Below are 20,306 nucleotides of genomic sequence, written 5' to 3' on the forward strand. Positions count from 1 at the left end.
TCAGGGTACTTGGAGGACCGCCTCTCCCCATACAATCCGCCCCGCACTCTCAGATCGGGTGAGAGACATCTTTTAAGAGTTCCAGATGCTAGATATGCTTCATCCCGGAGGGCCTTTTCTGTTGTAGCCCCACAGCTCTGGAACTCCCTCCCCAATGAGCTCCGTACTAGCACCTCCCTTAATACTTTTAAGAAGGATCTGAAGACCTTCTTATTCCGCCAGGCTTTTCCCCCTGTGAGCCTTGCCTGTTATTCTTTTCCCCTTGGCGATGTATTCCACTCTACACAGCCATTTGCTTGGGGTGCTGTTGGTTTTTTTATTGTGGTTGACTGCTAATTGTTGTTAACTGTAATTCTGTTGGGGGGGGGGGGTTGGGGCTCGTGCTGTTTTAACTGTTTTATCTTTTATTGTTCACCGCTGTGATCCTTGAAATAGCGGTATATAAATAAATTTTATTATTATTATTAGTTTGTGCATGTTCTTGTCTAGGCTGCTGGGCGTGAAGTGGAGCGAGACTTTGACTCTGTGTATTCTCGTCTTGTGCTCTGCAAGACTTACAGGTAAAGTTTCTTCATGCTAATATTTTCATGCCTATAGGATATCTCTCCTGATAATACACATTTAACTTGTAATGTTTCTGCATGTTGCGTTGCCCAGTTAGCCACATTACTATTGTTGGAACGGATAACTCATACCAGCTACAGCAATTTCTTATTGAAAGTCACCATCAAAAGGATACATGTTCTGCTGGTAGAGTGGGCATCTTTTTTGAAACCAGTAACTACTGAAAGTTTGGTTTGGTGGGAAGTTCTAAATTTGGTTTGGTCAGAAGTTACTTCTATTCTGCTGTGGTACTGCGTAATGCAAACACATAGCCCTGGCTCATACTGGATCTTTTACTTACTGTTCTAGGTTAGATGAAGATGGGAAAGTGCTGACTCCAGAAGAACTGCTTTATCGGGTGAGTACCTTATTCTGGTCTGAGAAACACCCTCATGGTCTCTTCCTTTGATCCTATGAAGAGCCTAGACAGCTGTCCGCAGAAGCCTCTCTGAATGGGTGGCATTAAGAGTCTTTTCATCTTTACCTCTAGAGGCCAAATGCTGTGTGTGAAATGTAGTTGGTATATCATATTGTGCTTTTCTGTCTGCTGGTGAATGTAAATTGCTCATTTAATAACTTACCTTTCTCCTTGGCAGGCAGTACAGTCTGTGAACATGTCACATGATGCAGCACATGCTCAGATGGATGTGAAGCTTCGTTCTCTCATCTCTGTTGGACTGAAGTAGGCCACCTAGTTCTGTTTGTTTCAATGCCACTTTTATTAGCCCAGAATCAAAGTTGGGATCATGCTTCTTTTGAAAGGGCCACCAAATGGCAGTCAAGACGTACTGAATTACTTTATGTCCTTTGCCATGCTAAGACTGTGCTGTTTCTTCTTCAGTATACCCTGGGTTAAATGTCATAGTAACTGAACCTATCTGTGTGCGCTAGTATCTTTCTCTGTAACTTATTTTTCAGTGAACAAGTACTACATTTGTGGCTTGAGGTGTTGTGCTCTAGCCTGCAAACAGTGGAGAAATGGTTCCATCCCTGGTCATTTCTGCGCAGTCCAGGTTGGGTACAGATCAAGTGTGAGCTCAGGTAGGTGGAATCTTTCTCTCCTCCAAGCTGACTTGTATGTGGTTCATTTAGAAGAAAAAAATTCATTTTGTAATATTTAAAATTAGATATCAGTTTCCTAGCTCTGCCTTTTTCTCAATCATAGTCCACACCATTACAACTGTTTTTCCTTTATCTTTTTCATACGTGGATAAGTTACTGTATTTGCTGATGTGTCTATGCCGAGTCTAATGTTAGCCCGGCTCCCCATTTTGGATCTGATTGTTAAATGAAAATGGTATTCCTTTCTCCACCTGTTGCTTTGTAACCTTAGCCTTGTGTAATTTATTAAATGTGAAAAGATTTGGATTAATTACTTGCTTAGTCCTGGAGGTATTATCGTTCATTTGGGAAGCTACATGGCTTCTCCCCAGTCTCCTCAGCTCTATCTGTGAGACAGAGTTGCATGTATTGTGTTGATCCAAGGCAGAGCTGGGCAGAAAGCAGATATGGATTTGCTGATTGATGGGCAAGGATTTCTGACTTACATTAGCAGAAACAAAATCACACACACACCACCTTAAATCATACTGCTGAAAGTAAGAAAGCTTAGGGTAACTAGGAGTGGCATTTTGTGGGTAGTGACTGAGCGGTCTTCTCGGTTCTGTAATTGAAAGCAAAATCCTGTGTTGAGGATTCCTTAATTGTAAATGTGTGTCTTTGAACCACAGTAAATTAGAACCTGCAAGCCTCAGATTAACTTAGAATTAAAACCAGAAGTTTTTCTTTTAAATATGGTAAAATAACAAATTGAAAAAAAGTACGGCCATATTTTATTTTACATGTGAGCAGCTGCCAGGATGGTTTATGCCAGGCCTGCAGAACATACGGCCTGGGGGCTGTATGCAACCCACCAAAGAATTTTGGGTGGCCCAGAAGGATGTGGAACAACTTCAGGGCTTCTCTGCCACTTGGTCTCCCACTGAGGAGAGGTCCATGTTGAGGAGGACAGGCAAACACTTGCCCTGCAAGGCTCCTCCACTGCTCAGCTTTCTCCTGAGGAGAGGGCCAGGCAGGGATATGACAGAATTAATATTAATATTTATTATTAATTAATAATAATTAATAACCAATCTATTAATATTTAATTAAAACCAATATGCAGCTCGAAGAAGTTCAACCTATTTTAATTTTGGTCCCTAACTACTGCCAAGTTGTGCAGGTCTGGTTTACACTAAGCTGTGGAAAAATGAAAAGTTCCAGGTATTGAATAATGTGATGTAAAACTTAATGAAATAAAAGAGATGGACAAGATGTCTAGGAAAATACAAAACAAAGAATCAAATAAATATAAGATTGGGATAAAGTGTTGAAATACTTAGCACAAAAATGGAGGAAATTGGCAACAATGAAGTCTGAAAAACAATGGCTCCATACAGACAGGCCAAAATAAAGCTGCTTCGGGTCACTTTAGAGGTATGCTGTTTCAATGATGCACGTGTCTTAAGAGTCTGGAAGCTGCACCAAAGCTGTGCTCCAGTTCTTAGGACTGGGACATGGCTTTGGTGCAGCTTCCAGACTCTTAGGACACATGCATCATTGAAACAACATACCTCCAAAGTGACCCAAAGCAGCTTTATTTTGGCCTGTCTGTATGGGGCCAATAAATCCAAAAATAAAATTAAGTAACAGAAAAAGATAGTAAAAAGATATCATAAGAATTATAGCAAAATTAATAGCATCATGGACCGGGAAATGGAAAATGGAAGATAAACAAGACAGTAAGAGAGGTATAGATTAATAAGAATGAGATACAATTAGAGAGTGGGAGATCTTTAATTAGATACAGGGATTACTGAGGTTAAAAAAGAAGGGAAAAGGAAGAAATAGACTATCAGAGAATAGTGGAACTAAAAGGAGAATTATCCAATGAAAGACAGATACCCACTTCGGGAATGGATGTTTTGAGGGCTGAAAGAAAGGAAGTATTGAATGAAGACTGAAAGTATAATTCAAGGGTATAAATGGAAGATAGAACTGAAGGAGTAAATAGAAGAATAGAAATAAAGGATGGAAGTTGTTTTTAGATATTGTTTTTATATGTTTGAGTGAATTAGGATTAAAGAACAATCTAAGTTAGTAAAGTCGGCCCTTGGCTTACGCGGGGGATCTGTTCCAGACTCCCCCCCCCGCATAAGGCAAAAAGTGCGTATGCTCAGCCCCATTAGATATAATGGGGCTCATGCTCACTGTGTGGCCGTGCGTGCGCACCATTCTCCTGTTCTTCCTGCGGTTTCCACATAAGCTGAAAGCCACCTACAATGAGTTCACGTATGGTGCGGGCTCACTGTATGTGCTGTTACATGAGTATGTAATTGAATTGAATCAGGTGTGTGAATATACTTGTTATAATTATGTTTATGTCTACATATGTATAAGCTAGTAAAACTTACTAAGGGAAAAAAAGAACCTGCAAGCCTGACGTTTCCTCAGACCTGCTCTGAAGAATCTGGTATTTGGTGCAGAGGCAGGTATCCCATTGGTGATACACACCAATATATCCCATTATGCCAATGCATATGAGTTTGGGAGATGTTGATGAAGGAGGCAGCATTCAGTACTTCCTTATATAACATCCCATCCTGGCTGAGGGAACACCTGCAGAACTTACAGGCATAAGGATATCTCCCCAGCTTCCAGTCAGGAAATGGCCAAGAACATCCTGGCTGCTCTTGAGCTGCCTTCCACAAAGGCAAAGGCCACACTCCTTTGTCACCAGATGATCATGGGCTACCGGAATATGTTTGGCCACATCCTGCACTCCACATGACTGGCTAGGGAGAAGGAGGTGCTCCCTCTGAAACCAGTATGTATGCTGTCAAAAAATACATTCCATTTTCATGTTACAGGATCTTGGCCAGTTTTCATTTCATGTTTAAAACAAACAAACCCACAAACCTAGATACTGAAAAAGAATAGGGCAGTGAAGGGTCATTCACAGGTGACTTGAACTGCTTACTTTTTTTCCCATGGATTATGTTCTTAAAACATGCACACTGTTTTTCTTCCCTCACCATTTCTCTTCATGTTTCTCCATTATGGACATCACAAATCGATACACCTAATTTTATAATTGCCCAAAATATTTATGAATCTGAGTAGTAGCAAAATAATCTGCAAAATATTATATATTTCAAGTACTTTTTAGAGTAAAACATAGTAAATGCAAGTATGTCAGAACTGTGTGATACAGAGTTTCTGGGTGATATAACTTTTTACTCCCAACTACTGCGTATGCACAATTCTCCTTGTAAACTCTACTATTATGTCTTTTTACAGGGTCCTCAGTAAATTTGCATTCAGCCTCTCACAGGATTGGGAACTCCCTGTAAAAAGAGAGGTAAGTGTGTAACCTTGTAGCAGAACCTAGATTTTTCCATCTGTCCCTCAATGAACAGACTTCAGTTACTACCCTTTTCTACTAATTCTCATTCAGTGTTGGGCAATTTCCTCCCATAAGAGCCAGGGTGGTCGAGTTAGGACTTCAGGAGACCAGGGTTCAAATCCCTGCTCAGACACGGAAACCAGCTGAGTGACCACATGCAAATCACCCTTCATTCTCAAAGGAAGGCAAAGATAAACCCCCTCTGAATAAATCTTATCAAGAAAAACCTATGATGGGGTCCCTTAGGGTCTCTATATGTCAGAAACAATTTCCAACAATTTCATCCTGTCGTCATTTAAATAGCTATTCCAGGCTGCAACCCTTTCTACTTTAATAGGAATGTAGTCTGGCTCCTGCACAAGACATGTCCATGTTACCAGCAGTTACTGTATATATTCAGTCAATTTAGCACTCTTATTTCTTGTAGGAGAAGGAGAAGAAACCATTGAAGGAAGGAGTTCAGGACATGCTTGTAAAGCACCATCTTTTCAGCTGGGACATAGATGGATGAGGTCTTGCTCCACCACTTTTTTGGACTTCTTGTATGACACAATTATTCTTGGACTATATTCCTTTTCTCCTCCACCAGCCTGTTACCCCTTCATGCATTGTACACTGTAAACAGCCATGTGCTCTTTCCGTATTTTCTAGTTCTGAGATTGCTGTCTTTTGGTAGCAGCTTCCTCTAGCAAATGGGTAGCAGCACATTGAAGAATGCAGGGGTTGTACTTTACTGTTCAGAGTCTGGCTGTCTAACTTCCCTACTCCATGGTGTATCACAAACTGTGCAGTGCATGTATGCACCTACTCTATCCACTTGGGCCAAGTGTCTGAGGTCAACTAGGGGTGAGGCCTGAGTGAAAGGTAAGGAAGACAATGACATTGGCTACAAAGTTGTTATAACCAAGCAAGGGAAGTGTAATGTGAAGCTGGATAGCTAGTAATGCTACTGCATTCCTTTCTGTCCAGGATGGGAAGCTGATGGTTGGCAGTCTCCTCTAAGACTTATTTCACCTGTGGTGGCAAATTTTTATTTTCCTATAGAGAGATAGTGTGTGAAGCAGTAATCAATGTAAGAAAGAGACAATGTGGCTACTATGAAACCCAGGTTCTACAGGTGCGTGAGTGGCTTTGGTACTGCCACAAAGTGCCTAAAACGATTGGCTGGTCAGTGAGACTGCCTTGGGGGTTGTAAAGGATGGTGGCAGCTGCTACTACCACTAGCCTTTCACTCCATCCAGTTGTGATCCAGAAGTAAACATTTTAGCCTGGAGCATTTTTTAAAAAATAGTAACCAAAAGATGTAAGTTATATCCAGAAATGTCTGTATATTTTGACATATCGTAAAAGCAAAAGGTAGATTCAGGACTGAGCTGGCTCAGGGACAGAACTATAGCCTCTGCTGTAAGTGTGAAACTAGCAGGGTCTGTAAGACAGGAGCACATAACTTGCTACGTGGTGGCAGCTCATTTGAGTGCAAGAGATAATGAAAGCACTGGTTGGGGAGCACAATCTAACCATGAAGTGAAACAAGGCTGTGTCATTTTGGTTCATAAATAAATTGCGCATCTTGTGACAGTAGTAGGGGAGCTGGAAGTAATCTTTCATATGCATTTAGCCTTATTTCTGTTCTGTGAGCTGAGCTATGGTGGTATTTTGAAGGCAGTAAAGATGCGTGCTTTTGTGCTGATAAACATTAGGAACTGCATATTAAGTAAATGGAAGATCAGGCACGCTGTCAACAGTCTAGAATATTCTTTCTGGGAGTTGGGCAAGAGCAAAGAATCAGTGGTGACAGCAGCAAATAATGTTACCTGAACTACAGCTTCTGCCAATAACAACAGAGTGAAGTGGCTCCTCGTTATTCCACAATGCCTTTGTTATATTTTCACCATGGCACATAGAGGGTAACATCTATATAATGTCATGACCAAAGATGAGATGTACAAAGATACTAGAACACAATTTTTTTTTAATAAAATGGATTTTTCAAATATCTGTAACTGAAAAAATAATTTGATTTATCCATTCTCTCCCCAAATAACTGCTCATTCCATACCTTTTTCCAGTTGCATGTTCATGCTAAGTCCAATTCTACAACACTGCCTACGTCTCCCACCTCTGCTGATAACCTTTTTCACTGATGCATAGTGGAAGGAAGTGTGCGTGTTAATCAAATATGAGTTATTACAAGTAGTGGTTATCAGCAGAAGAATAAGTACATTCAAACTAGAGAGGCAGAGAGATGCCTGTTTTACTGTGTTCAATATAAAAGAAGAATTTAGAGGACATACTTTAAAAAGCAGAGCTACTATCTGATATACTGGGAAAAACTGACACTAGTGTAATCCCAATTACTTTCCCATTCCATAAAAGAATAATATCCCTACAATAGGCAGTGCACCAAACTAGGGCTGGCACCTTTTGGGTTAACAGTAGTGGTTGGTCAAAGTTCTTGCAGTCTCATCCTAATTGTACAATAGTCTAAAATTACAACATTTTATAAAGAAAAAATGTTCTTGTCTTAGACTATTGTACAACAAACAATAAGCCAGACAGATGTTGTTCATAGCACCTTTCTACATGAGCCCATTTTACTGATAAAAAAGGTGCCCTAACACAGCCAGTAAATATCAAATTGAAGTGCATCCACTGCTCTCAGTGTGACAAAAGAGACAAGAAGGTTTTACTAACTTGGGTGCTCTCATGCCTTTTAAAGTGAAATTAATCTGCTATACACAATTCTTCTGCACAGTGAACAATGACAAATCTAGCACCAACCTTCCAACTCAGCCACAGACCAAGTGATTGATATGATCAGTAGCAGGTACCAGAGACAATACAGAAAATACACCTTCAGCAACTGTAACAACCTGATTTTCACAGAGAAAACAATGATTTAAAAAAAAATGAATGAAACAAGCTTCACATGCAGTGGCTATGTCAGGACAACAGCTAGTCACATAACTGCGATCATCTCTTGAGGATCAGTCCGTTTATCATAATGGGGTATATGATATGTTACAGTCTCCATAATGTGTAAAGGAACCAGAAGTGAAGGGACTCCTATGAAAGAAGAGAAGGAAACTCACTCCCTCACTCTGGAAAGGAATGCAGTGCCAGCAGATGCATGACTACGCATTTTCTGTGGGAGGGGGGAAAGACTGATAGGAGCATGATTTCCTTTGAGTGACATGTGCAATAAGGCTAAAACTGGCAGTGTGAGGATCAAGTCCTCTTCTGCCCCAAACCACAGGCTAAAATAGAAGCTCCTCAACAGGTTATCGCAGAAGAGGAGGAGCAAAAAAAGAAGTTCCACCTTCTAACTAGGTGGATTAATTTCCTTTCCTTTCTAAAACAAAACAATTTTACAGTGCTATATACAGAATTTTTTACCAGCTATAAATGAAACCAAGTATCAAGAGGCAAGACTGTGGTTTAGAACCATTTTTCACGGCAGCAGGGATTATGGCTACAGGAAATTTCCTCTGTGCAATGAAGCATGCAGCTGCTTAGCAAGCAGCACTAAAGGCTTCTGCCTTCAGAGCAGTGTGGTGCTCAAGTTCTCTGAAGCCCGTTTGGATTAAAACCGCTTCCTACACAGGAGTTGTCATTAATTAAGCTGCTGCAAAAAGAAGTGCCACCATAACCCCTTCTGTGCAGTCAGCTACTGAGACCAGACTTCCCTGTAATGCCAGTCTTGAGCACATCAGAAGCTACACTTCCAATGCTGGAAATTTGTGGGGAAGTGGCCAAAGTGAAATCAGTGAAAAGCAAAAGCACTAGGTACAGCAGCATACTACCCAGATGCTTGTGCTGCCAAGAAGTTAATTCACCAAAAGGCCAAACCTTTCCAGAAGTTAATCTCTTCAAAACAGCAAGTTCTAGTAGGCAACTAGGTTTCACAGGGCTAAAAAAGAGGAGGCTGCAAACATAACCCTTGATGCAGCTGTCTTGATTCATGGCCAGCTCACTGCTCAAAAAAGGAATTCTACCCAGGTGCAATACCACAATCCAGGTACATGATCATGTCTTTTATTTTAGCTGGGCCAAGCCAGGAATAAGGACTACATGCAGGAATCAGTCGCAAGCCAAGGGAAAGTGACTACTGTCCAAATTCTGGCACATAGCTTGGGCTTGGAGTTCTTGCTAGCCAGAAAGCATAGATACTGTGGCATTACTGGGGATGCCCAGTAACTACAGCTATTAGGAATCCCAGTTCTGTATTTATCATGATCCCCAATCCTCTTACCAGGAAAAGATCCCTTGTCTTAAGTCTAAGGGAATCTTTTAAAACATGTCAAAATCAATTTTTCCAACTTAAAAAAAAACTTTTCTAACTAGGCACATTTCATCAGCAGAGAGGCCCAGTTTCTCTAATGAATACTTCTGAACTGCCTTGAACTAAACTCCAGACAGATTGCTGACATTTGTACTCCATGCTGAAAACCTCCAACAAACCATTACAACTCTGGTACAGCCACTGATTACTTGAGGAAAGGGCTATGTCTCATGCCACCTTCGGTCATGAGAAAGGTGGTTACTTGCCTGAGATTGAATCTTCATTCAGAAGACATCACTGGTACTTGCCCTTGGCTTTACCTTCACACAAGCTGGTCAAAATGGTGGTGAAGGGTGTTCTTTAGATGCAACTTTGACTTAAGCTCCAACCCATATTCTATACACACCTGGAAAACACCCCTTCTGCACACTCAGGAGAGCTATAAGCAAGAATCCCAGTGCAGTTGCAGATCATGTCCATCAAGAAAGTCTGTGGAGAAGAGGCTAGGTGTTGCAGTACTGAGGGGAGTGAGGCTCATCACCGGACCTCCCGACAGCTCCAACCAGTCCATACTGTCTAAGTTGGCCTCTGCCAGGTCCAGACTTGGTCCCCCAGTAGGCTCAGGGGCAAAGTGCAATTCTGACGTGTCCATAGGTGAGGATGGGTGGTCCAGGATAGCTGAACTGCTTAGCATCTCACTGTAGAGGTCAATGAGGGACAAAGGCTCAGGTCCATCAGGGCCAGAGGTCAGCAGAGGGAGGCCAGTACTGCTCTCCAAGAAGTCTTCCAGCCGGCCTGCGGGAGTGGGATTAACAGAGGTGGTCTGGCCCATGGGAACTTGGAGGGGGAACTCTGAGGAATGGTGGCTGCTGGACAAAGAAGGGCACCCTGGGGAGACAGCGGCATCTTTTCTCGCGGGGGAAGACTGCTCCTTGAATTGAGCTGAAATCTCTGTGGGGGGGGGAAAGACACCCTGCACTTAAAGGTATTAATACATCTTTAAGCATACCAGTTTAAACACAAAAGTCTGTAAGGCAGGGATAGGCAACTTTTTCAGAATCAGCTGCCATGTTACCTCAGGGAAAGGTTGTCAGCAGCTGCCTAATGACAGAGGGCAGGAATACACTATTCTCACGCCTTCATTCATTCATCCATTTTTTAATCTCATGGATGAACACACATAAATCTGGAAGCCAAAGCATGGGATATGGTAGCAAGCATTCTCAAGAGGCATATTATGTCACTGTGCTTCCTTTTCCAACAGTCCTTTTCTCCAGTAGCAGCACCAGTGGAGGAAAAGTATTGGTCACAGGAGTGTCTTTATACACAGAGGGTGGAGGTGGACTGCATGCAGCTCAAGGACTGACTGTCTCTAATATTAAAAACAGTGGCTCACTCTCTGTGTAACTTTGGGCACAGGCTCATGAGAGCTCTGTTTCTAGTGGTTCAAGTAATGGAAAATACATAAGAACGAAATAGGCTAGAAACCCCCTGGTATAAACCCTTACTCCCCTCTTACCTCCATGTTCAATTAAAATGTCAAACAGATCATCCATCTGTTGACTTGAACAACCATTCTCCTAAAAAAGGAAATAATGTAATTGTTTAGATAGTGTATTCAACATCAATACCATAACATGCACTTTATAATAACTGCCTTGTGGCTGAACAAGCACAGGGGAATAGCAACTACATGAAATGAAAGGTGGGCATTTGAAATTTGTGCCATAGCCTCCCATTCAACAAAGGAAAGGGAGCCAATCCCAAGGATCACATTCAAATCTGTTACTGATTTTTCAGAATTGTTTGCAAGACAGCAACAGCACATATACTTTTCCAGTTTGTCAAAGCCTCCCTCACCTCAGGGGGCTTTGGTTGCTGTTTCACAGCTTCTTCATAACCTGGTGGTTCTTTCATCAATACTGAGGAGGCAGGTAGAGACAGAGGCGGAGTACCAAAGAAGGGCAGGTTCTGCTGCTCTAGGTCCAGTTGGGAAGGAGATGGAAGAGCCGGAGAGCCTGGCTGTGAGATAAGCTGTGAGGGAAAGAATGAAAGGCAATGAGCCAATCTTCTGAAATTGATCATTTATATGCTTGCTTGACATACTAGTCTCTCTACTCAGAGGAGCAACCTGTTGCATATCCTATCACCTCAAGGGGCTACACTGGTGACTACACAGGACTTTACAGCAGTGGCCTGACTGTAGAGGTTTGTGCTCCCAAAAGTCAGGCTGGTTATATTTCTCTTGTGCTTACAAAAGGCAGTTAAAATGATACTGTTTCATCTAGCCTTTGGTTGTTAGATTTCAGAACTGCTTTAATATTTTAATAGGTTTTTAAAGAAAGTTTTTATACCTCTTGTTATAAATTGCTTCAGGAGCCCTGATGGGTAATAACAAATATTTTCAGTGAATAGTATTTCCTTTGCAAAATTTGCTTAACCCATCACAGAGATACAAGGATAAATTAATGCCTCAAAAATTCTCAGACTTAACTCCTTTAGGACTCTAAACATCACTACTTCACACACTTCAAGAAAGTTGACCTACTTGAAGCATATATGGAATTGACAGCTAACAACAACAGGGCGAAAAAGCAACTTTAAGAAGCTTCTCTTCTAATCTGTTGTTGTTGCAGCAGGAGCAGCAGCAAAATTGCTTATTTGCAGCTACAGCACTAACACTTTTCTTTAAAAGGGGCTACTTCCTATGGCATATGACAACATTATACTGTTAAAAATCCACTCAGATTTAGGTACAGTCAGTCTATGGATTCAGGATCTGCTTTCTCTTTTTCTGTACTTTTTATATTGTTTGATCCTGGACCAAAAATATTTTTTAAAAATTCAAAATACAGCATGAAGCCCCAAGGACACCCCTTTCCAGGCTGGTTTTTGCCACGTCCCTGCGGCCTGTAAAAGTGGCTGATCGGGGCCTCAGGGCTGCCGCTGTGGCAGCTGAGGCCCCGATCCGTTGGGGAAAGGGGCGGGTGCAGGCCACCCCAAAGGGGCAGTCTGTACACCGCCTCAGTTGCCTTAGGGACACGCTCGGGTGTGTGTGTGGGTGGAAGGGATCAGGTGGCAATCAAACTTCCTTCTCATTTTGGAGCTCTGTATATAAAGGACTTGAACATCTGCGTTTTTGGTATCTGCACAGGGTCCGGGAACCAATCCCCTATGGATACGGAGGGCTGATTGTACATGATACTGCTGCAAAGCTAAATCAGAATGCAATCTATCAAGACATAAAATTTAATTCCAATTCATAGTCCCTATGAAATCAGTTTAGAAGATATGTGTAAATTTTACAGGAGAATTTCCCCCCATAAATACCTCCCACTCCATTCTTGCTGCAGGTCAGGTCTAAGTTTAGTTATCAGTCTTTGCAAGAGAACTGGTACAAATATAAGAACGTACTTCTAAATGTATCCCCGGATGGGTTTCACATTCCATCTCTTGAAGTAGTATAACTGTTAACACTACACTACACTACACTACACATTATGTCACCTGCATTTGGTGTGTGGCATGGGGACACATCCCTTTCACTTGGTGATCAGAGGAGCATGCTGACAGGATACCTTTTTCGGCATACTGGACTGGCCAGTTTTGCTAGGAACACTGTTTTTCAGGGGTCCTTTGTGGAAGCCATTCAGGAAAAAGGGCTGTAAGTTGGGAGGTGCAGAGAAAGATAAGACCGTTTGAGGCAGTTGCCCACTGACCATCTGCAGACCTAGCTTCTGGCCCTACAGAGAAGCACAAGGGATAAAAAAACAGAAACCAAAGGTCAGATACTGACTGACTCAAGCATCTTCTTTAAAGGAAGATGCTTCCTCATGTAATACCACATTTCAAAGTACTCACACAACAACTGTGTAGAGCTGGACATAATTTTTACCTCACCCCCAAGGATCTGCACCATGTTGGACATAAAAGTGGCCTTTTTTGAAAATGTTATCTGAATTACATTGTTGGGGTTCTCACAGAACTGGCACTGGCATCACCATCCTTGGGCATTGTCACGAACCACCATGGATTTGGCTTCCTTTTTAAAATATGGTCTAGTATTCCAAGCATCATTAGGCAGCTGATGGATCTAGCTTTTCATTTTTCACAATGCAATTGACCTAGCACCATACTGGGGCTTTGTGGGAAATGTAGAAAATGACTCATCTCAGTATTGTTTGAAGCACTGCCACTCTTCTCATTACCACATGAAGCAACTCACAAGATGACCTTTGCCCAGAGTCTCTCCATATGTGGAGTGTGGAGATTCATATAATTCAAAATATATTTGAAGGAACTGGGAGGGTAAAGGGAAAGTGAAAGGAAACGTAAGGGCTGGGAAACAGATGGAAACACACACAGGAACCTAAGTGTCTCTCCCAGAAGACTTTCTTGAACCTGCCAGTATCCAAGTCTTTGTGATAACTGATAATTCCACCATAAGGATTAGACATATGGGAACCTGGTTGTTTAAGAGGTTGTTCAAGAGGCTCTGTTTCTTCACCATGGGAAGAAATACACCCACTTGAAAATACCATGTATGAATATGAAAGCAAGTTCCCAAGATTATATCAAACTCTTATATTGTCTGACTAAAAAACAGAAGTTAGGATGAGGTAATAACAAAAAGTAGTTATGGTTGATTCCCAATGACTGCAAATGCCAGCATTAAAAAATTTAGCCCGCTCTCCAATCACGTTCCAACTGGTGCGGCTCGGGAGTTCATGGCTACCATGACTGCCATGGGCCTGTCTCAACTGGTCACAGGGCCCATGCATTCTGTGGGTAATACACTCGATGTTGTCTTCTGTATGGACATGGAGTCTCCGTGGGCAGAGGTAACCAATATCTCTGCCCTATCATGGACGGATCATTTCCTGGTTGAGGCTAGTATCAAGGCTACTGTCCAAATCCCCCCCGGGGGTGGCGGACCTATTAGAATGGTCCACCCTTGAAGGTTGATGGAACCCAAAAGGTTCCAGGAAGCCTTAGAGGGCTATTTGGTTGGAGCTGACGGCGATTCTGTTGATGCCCTGACTAATACCTGGAATTCTGATCTCTCCAGGGCTATACACAGTATCGCTCCCAAGTGTCCTTTCCGGCCTGCTTCCAATAAAAAGCCCTGGTATACGGAAGATCTCAGGGCAAGGAAGTGGGCTGCGCAACGACTAGAGCGCAAATGGCGGAAAAACCAGCACTTATCCGACAAGACACTCCTAGAGTCTCTTTTGAAGGCCTACGGAGTGGCAATTGGTGCAGCTAAGAATTCGTTCTATGCTGCACGAATTGCATCCGCGGAGTCGCGTCCGGCAGAGCTGTTCAGGGTTGTGAGAGAGCTCACTCAACTGGCTCCCCCTCTGAACCCACTATTGGAGCCATCTAAAGCCTGCTGTGACGAGTTTAACAACTTCTTCGCGGATAAAATCTCTCGGCTAAGGGCTGATCTTGACGCTGTTATCGGTTCAGAATCGAGAGTAGAGGCATCCAGAGCTTCCGTGGACTCAGTTGTACTGGATCAGTTTGAGTCTGTTAATACCGAGAATGTAGACAGGATCCTCAGTAGCGTTAGGAAGACGACCTGCTCTCTCGATCCCTGTCCTTCATGGCTGGCAGTTCAAGGGGGAACGGCGACGACAGAAATGTTGCGTCGTATTGTTAATTCATCCTTCAGGGAGGGCCTTTTTCCATCTAAACTTAAAACGGCCATCGTAAAACCTTTACTAAAGAAGCCCTCCCTTGACCCCCTAATTCGAAAAAATTATCGGCCTGTATCACTGCTGCCATTTTTAGGGAAGGTGATCGAGAGAGCGGTTGCCTCCCAGCTACAGAGGGTCTTGGAGGATACGGATTATCTGGACCCATTTCAAACCGGCTTCCGGGCGGGCTATGGGGTTGAGACTGCCATGGTCGCCTTAGTCGATGATCTCTGTCTGGGCATGGACAGGGGTAGCGTGTCCCTGTTAGTGCTCTTGGACATCTCTGCGGCCTTCAATACCATCGACCATGGTATCCTTCTGGATCGCCTGGGAGAGTTGGGTATTGGGGGCACTGCTTTGCAGTGGTTCCGTTCCTACCTCTCGGGTAGATTCCAGATGGTGGAGCTGGGGGACTGTTGCTCCGAAAAGAGGGCCCTTACATCTGGGGTCCCTCAGGGAGCGATCTTGTCCCCTATGCTATTTAACATTTACATGAAGCCACTAGGAGCGATCATCCGGAGACACGGGGCGCGGTGTTATCAGTACGCTGATGACACCCAAATAGTCTTCTCTGTGTCTCCGACTGATGCAGTGACTAGGGATGGCATCTCTCCGCTCAATGCCTGTCTGGAGTCGGTAATGGGCTGGATGAGGGAAAATAGACTCAGCCTGAATCCAGAGAAAACGGAAGTACTTGTGATAGGTTCTCCCGGTCCTGGGAAGGAGGTTTATCCACCTGTCCTGAACGGGGTCATGCTCCCCGTGAAGTACTCCGTTCGCAGTTTGGGGGGTGCTTCTTGACTCGTCGCTTCACCTGACTCCTCAGGTGGATGCGACAGTTAGAAGCACCTGTTATCAGCTTCGGCTGATACGCCAACTGCGCCCCTACCTGGACCGGGGGGACCTTGAAACAGTGGTACACGCACTGGTAACCTCTCAACTCGATTTCTGTAATGCACTCTACATGGGGCAACCCTTGTACCAAACTTGGAAGCTGCAGTTGGTTCAAAATATGACCGCTAGGCTGGTCACTGGTAGCTCCAGGGCCAGCCATATAACACCTATATTGAAAGATCTGCATTGGCTACCAATCCGCTTCCGGGCCCAATACAAGGTGTTGATTGTTACCTATAAAGCCCTAAATGGCTTGGGCCCAGAGTACTTGGAGGACCACCTCTCTCCATACAATCCGCCCCGCACTCTCAGGTCAGGTGGGAAAAAACTTCTGAGTGTTACCAAGACAAGATACTGTACGCAGTGACTGCGCAAAGGGCTTTTTCTGCTGTGGCCCCGCAGTTTTGGAACGCTCTCCCTGAGGAGCTCCGTTTAGCCCCCTCCCTGGAGTCATTCAAGAAAAACCTTAAGACCTACTTATTTTGTCAAGCCTTCCCTCACATGTCCTGATTGTTTTTTTCTCCTGTGTATTGTGTATCGTATTTTTAGACTGTTTTATCAATTTTGATTGGATTTAACGACGGATTTTAATGATGTATAGTAGTGTATGGTTTTATATGAGGGATTTTTTTTTTGCTGTTAATTCTTATTTATAATCTGTAACTTATCCTGTAATGTATTTCTACTATTGTTTTGTAAACCGCCGTGATCGCAGGAATGGCGGTATATAAATAAAATTTCAATCAATCAATCAAAAAAGTACAAAAATACACCCCTTCATCTCCCATTGTAAGTGAATGCCTGCCATTCATTTCTCCAGAGGAGGAACTACTCAAGGCAGCAGTAGAGTAGGGAGCAAACCTTTCACTGTGACCAGATTTCTTACTGCAGAGCTCTCTCAGAAGGCTAATTTTATATAATATTAAATGAGATTTCCATTATATCATAATTTCCATTATATCGTAACCCCTTAATTCTGATGAATGTCTTAGCAGCTTGCAGTATTATCTGCTGCTGCTATAGGGTTCTGCTGGGGCATCTCTCTGGGATGGGAACTGAGGGCACTGCCCAAAAGATGCTATGTGACTGCTACCTGCCCCCTTGGAGCTTCTTGGGAGCCTATTCTATCCACTATGTCATTTAATATCCACATGAAACCAATAGGAGAGGACATCCAAAGATTTGGGGTTGCATAACTCCAATATCTGGAGAATCTCCCTCCCCCGCCTCCCCCCCCACATCTTTTCCTGTTACTAAGGAAGATTTCAGTCATTGTGTGGCGGCTAATAATGGGCTAGATGTGGCTGATTAAATTAATACTTGACCCAGAGATGCTGATGATCAATGGAAGACCTCAAGTAGGAATGGGTATACAGGCATAACTCAGTTAACAAACCCTCTGACAGCGAAGCTCCTTTTAACACACACTCAGCCCTCCTTTTCCTCCTCATCCTTAAGACTATGTGGAAGTTTTTTTTTTAGCAGCATCTGTATTGGGAGGTTAGTGAAAGAAGGCTGAAGAAACACTGACTCTGGGTGTCAGGTTGCAGCACTATGATTCTGGTAAACAATGCAATAAGTGTTTGCTGAGAAATAATGGAATTCTACTCTATCCTATCCTACGGCAGCCATGTCGCCTACCAAAACAGGCAAAGTAAACAGCAGCTGCCTCCAGAATTCCTTACTGAGCATGTTTTGCAGAGTCATCCCTAGATGCATTTTGGAAGAAGCCTTCAAGTGATCTGTGTAAGATTCAAAATGTTTTTGTTAACTTAACAAAAGTAAACAAAAACCTGGCTGTTTAATTTTACATGTACATAATGCTAGATTTGAATAAAAAGTCTGATGAAATATGTTGAATTGATCTGTGTATCTTTTTCTAGATGAGGTTATACTCCCTGAAAAGAATGCTTCTGGGCCCAGTATTTATGTGACGATCCTCTAATGGCAGCTGTGATCAGAAGTGCTTCCAATCAGCTTTAGCTAATATCCCAAGTACACTCCTTTCTTAATAATTCTGATCTAGCCAGTCATACTGAGATTAAATCACTGGCTCTTGAGCTGTCTCTGAAAAGAATTCAGAAGCTTTAGCTGGTGCAAAATGTAGCAGCCAGATTGATTTGCATTAATGATCATATTATTCTAGTTTTATAGGTTTCCATTTTGCTTCCACATTTCTTACATACAGAAGCCAGGGTATCTGAAGGACAACCTCTTCCTAAATGATGCTGCCTACTCACTGAGTTCAACAGTGGAGGTCCTGCTAGGTGGCTCTGCCAGCACTTTCAGGAATAACATTTGGTTGAGATGTGAGATAGGACCATTTCTGCTGCACCAAAGAGACTTTGGAAATTCATTAAAAAGATGCATGTGGCTCCCTTTAAGTGTAAGGTATATTAGTGGGACCATTCTGCTGAACCTTAAATGTGGGTGGCTTTAGTTTTTTAAACTTGTTTTAAGATGCTCTTATGACAACTTTTTTATTACTGTATTAATTAATTAATATAATTTAATAATTTTTACAAGAAATCCTGGATTTATTTGTAAAGAAAATCAGCACAGATAGATAAAGTCTCATTTTTTACTGCACAGATGAAACAGTAAATTCAGAGTAAAGGAGAGAAGCAAGAACTCCAAAATTGAGTCTCAAAACACAACCACCTTTAGCTTGCTCCTGATTCTGCTGACTCACCCATCACTCTTATTTCCACCTTTAAGGAATGTGTAAAGAAAGAGAAGCTACATCATTATTCTCACAGGTCTGAAATGGTGACATGGCTGCTAAAAACTGCTTCCACTTAGCCATTCTGCCCATCCAACTTTCCCTCAGGCAAAGCAACCCCATCAAGTGGTGCTTTAGTGTAGCTCTGGGAAGACCCTTTTCCACAGCAAGTGCCACATATAGAAACCTGTTTCTATACATAATGCTTCTCTCTTCTCCTCAGCCACCCAGACCACAATACAAATTATTAGGAAACCAATCAATATATTGGCTACCTTCTTGTTAGCTTCACTTGGCAGTGTCTGCAGAGATGTATGGGAGCTGCTTACTGGTGGCTGACTGGATGCTTTAGTTGATGGAGATGATACTCTCTGTGAAAGAAAGAAGGGAAAGGGAAGAAAAAATTATTTCTTTTATTTAAAGACATCCTATGAGATCCTGTCTTGAGAATCAAGTGCTGCAAATTGAGACTCATAGATGAAGTGGCATGGTCACTGTGTAAAATTAAGGGAAACAGTTCAGTGATGAATGGAAGAGCTGTGCAAGGAACCGAACTGGTGGAGATATGATGTCACAGTGGTAACAACTGAGCTTACAAACCTAATGGGATTTCGAAGTGTGCGGATGGAGGGGATAAAATTTACTAATGAATTAAAATTACAGTTACTACCATGGCACCCAAGAATTTCATTCTGTTAAAGTAATCTTTAGCACAAATAAATAAATACCTGTGACATCTGCCTCTAAACCAAACCAAAATAAACATTTGCCAACATTTGAAACCAGTCTGTACTGCTCAATCACTTATCCTACCATGTATGTAGAAGTAACGTTCAGCTTATTCAGTAGAGTAAAAAAGAAGCTCTTCTAGCACTTAAATGAACTTTCAATGGATTCTTAGATAATGGGTAACTTTCAGTATGCTCCTCCTGGCTAAAATAAACTATCTTTACCAATGAAAGCCACTCTGTAGACCCTATAACTGATTCAGTACAGGCATGGGGAACCTTGTATCTTGTAGGCTAAACTGAGCCTGCCATGCTGACCTATCTGGCCCTGGACTCCCCTTCCTTCCTTGGCTCTCAGAGATGGGATGGACAGGGAGAGTGATCAATCTCTCTGACCTAGTAGTGAAATTGGCCATTACTCAGCCAACATTTTGAGGAACAACTCTTATGGCATTGTCTGAATCCTTTCACTCCACTGCTTCACAATATGGACAGTGAGTGGAAGGCAAAAAGGCTACACTTGACTAGCACCCTAAGATAATATCGAAGTATGTTTAGAAGGCAGTGCAATTTCATACTGTATGAAACATTCTGGTTCAATCTGTTGAGACCACCTATGAAAATGGAAAACTAATGGCCAATAGCATTGGCTACAGACTAGTTCACGTTACTAACATTATGCTAAAAAGCAGAGTGGCAGTCTGCATAAATCTGAAAGAACACGTTGCCCTGAATCATGTTCTCTGAATGCAGGACCACATGCTGCTTCTCCCCAATCCCTTTTTTCCCATGCAGAGATTTTTCTTTCTGCTACATTAATAATTGCATTTTTCCTGCTATGTTAACTTATTGCTTAACTACTTTGATAGTCCAGTATATTCACTAACTACAGTGGGACAGGTATAGTTATTCATTTTAAAAGCAGCAACACGAA

General features: G+C 42.5%; 2 protein-coding genes across 8 annotated transcripts in view; one reads left to right on the forward strand and one right to left on the reverse strand.

The window, feature by feature from the left end:
* The window catches only part of SGSM3 (small G protein signaling modulator 3), a 42,210-nt gene extending 35,582 nt beyond the window's left edge, over nucleotides 1–6,628 (forward strand). For both annotated transcript variants that reach the window (XM_042467463.1, XM_042467464.1), the window contains 6 exons: nucleotides 490–560; nucleotides 913–961; nucleotides 1,200–1,285; nucleotides 1,522–1,644; nucleotides 4,942–5,002; nucleotides 5,475–6,628. In XM_042467463.1, coding sequence (XP_042323397.1) covers nucleotides 490–560; nucleotides 913–961; nucleotides 1,200–1,285; nucleotides 1,522–1,644; nucleotides 4,942–5,002; nucleotides 5,475–5,558 — 474 coding nt within the window. In that variant the 3' untranslated portion in view covers nucleotides 5,559–6,628. The remainder of the gene's footprint in view (nucleotides 1–489; nucleotides 561–912; nucleotides 962–1,199; nucleotides 1,286–1,521; nucleotides 1,645–4,941; nucleotides 5,003–5,474) is intronic.
* A 373-nt stretch (nucleotides 6,629–7,001) lies between these two features.
* MRTFA (myocardin related transcription factor A) overlaps nucleotides 7,002–20,306 on the reverse strand; it is a 113,215-nt gene continuing 99,910 nt past the window's right edge. For 5 of the 6 annotated variants that reach the window (XM_042467457.1, XM_042467459.1, XM_042467456.1 and 2 more), the window contains 5 exons: nucleotides 18,920–19,015; nucleotides 12,908–13,072; nucleotides 11,190–11,363; nucleotides 10,849–10,909; nucleotides 7,002–10,280 (listed from right to left, as the gene is read on the reverse strand). In XM_042467457.1, the coding sequence (XP_042323391.1) occupies nucleotides 9,769–10,280; nucleotides 10,849–10,909; nucleotides 11,190–11,363; nucleotides 12,908–13,072; nucleotides 18,920–19,015 (1,008 nt within the window). In that variant the 3' untranslated portion in view covers nucleotides 7,002–9,768. The remainder of the gene's footprint in view (nucleotides 10,281–10,848; nucleotides 10,910–11,189; nucleotides 11,364–12,907; nucleotides 13,073–18,919; nucleotides 19,016–20,306) is intronic. The other variant, XM_042467461.1, reaches the window with a different exon arrangement.

The sequence above is a fragment of the Sceloporus undulatus genome, chromosome 5 (assembly GCF_019175285.1).
Source record: "Sceloporus undulatus isolate JIND9_A2432 ecotype Alabama chromosome 5, SceUnd_v1.1, whole genome shotgun sequence".
Lineage (NCBI taxonomy): Eukaryota > Metazoa > Chordata > Lepidosauria > Squamata > Phrynosomatidae > Sceloporus > Sceloporus undulatus.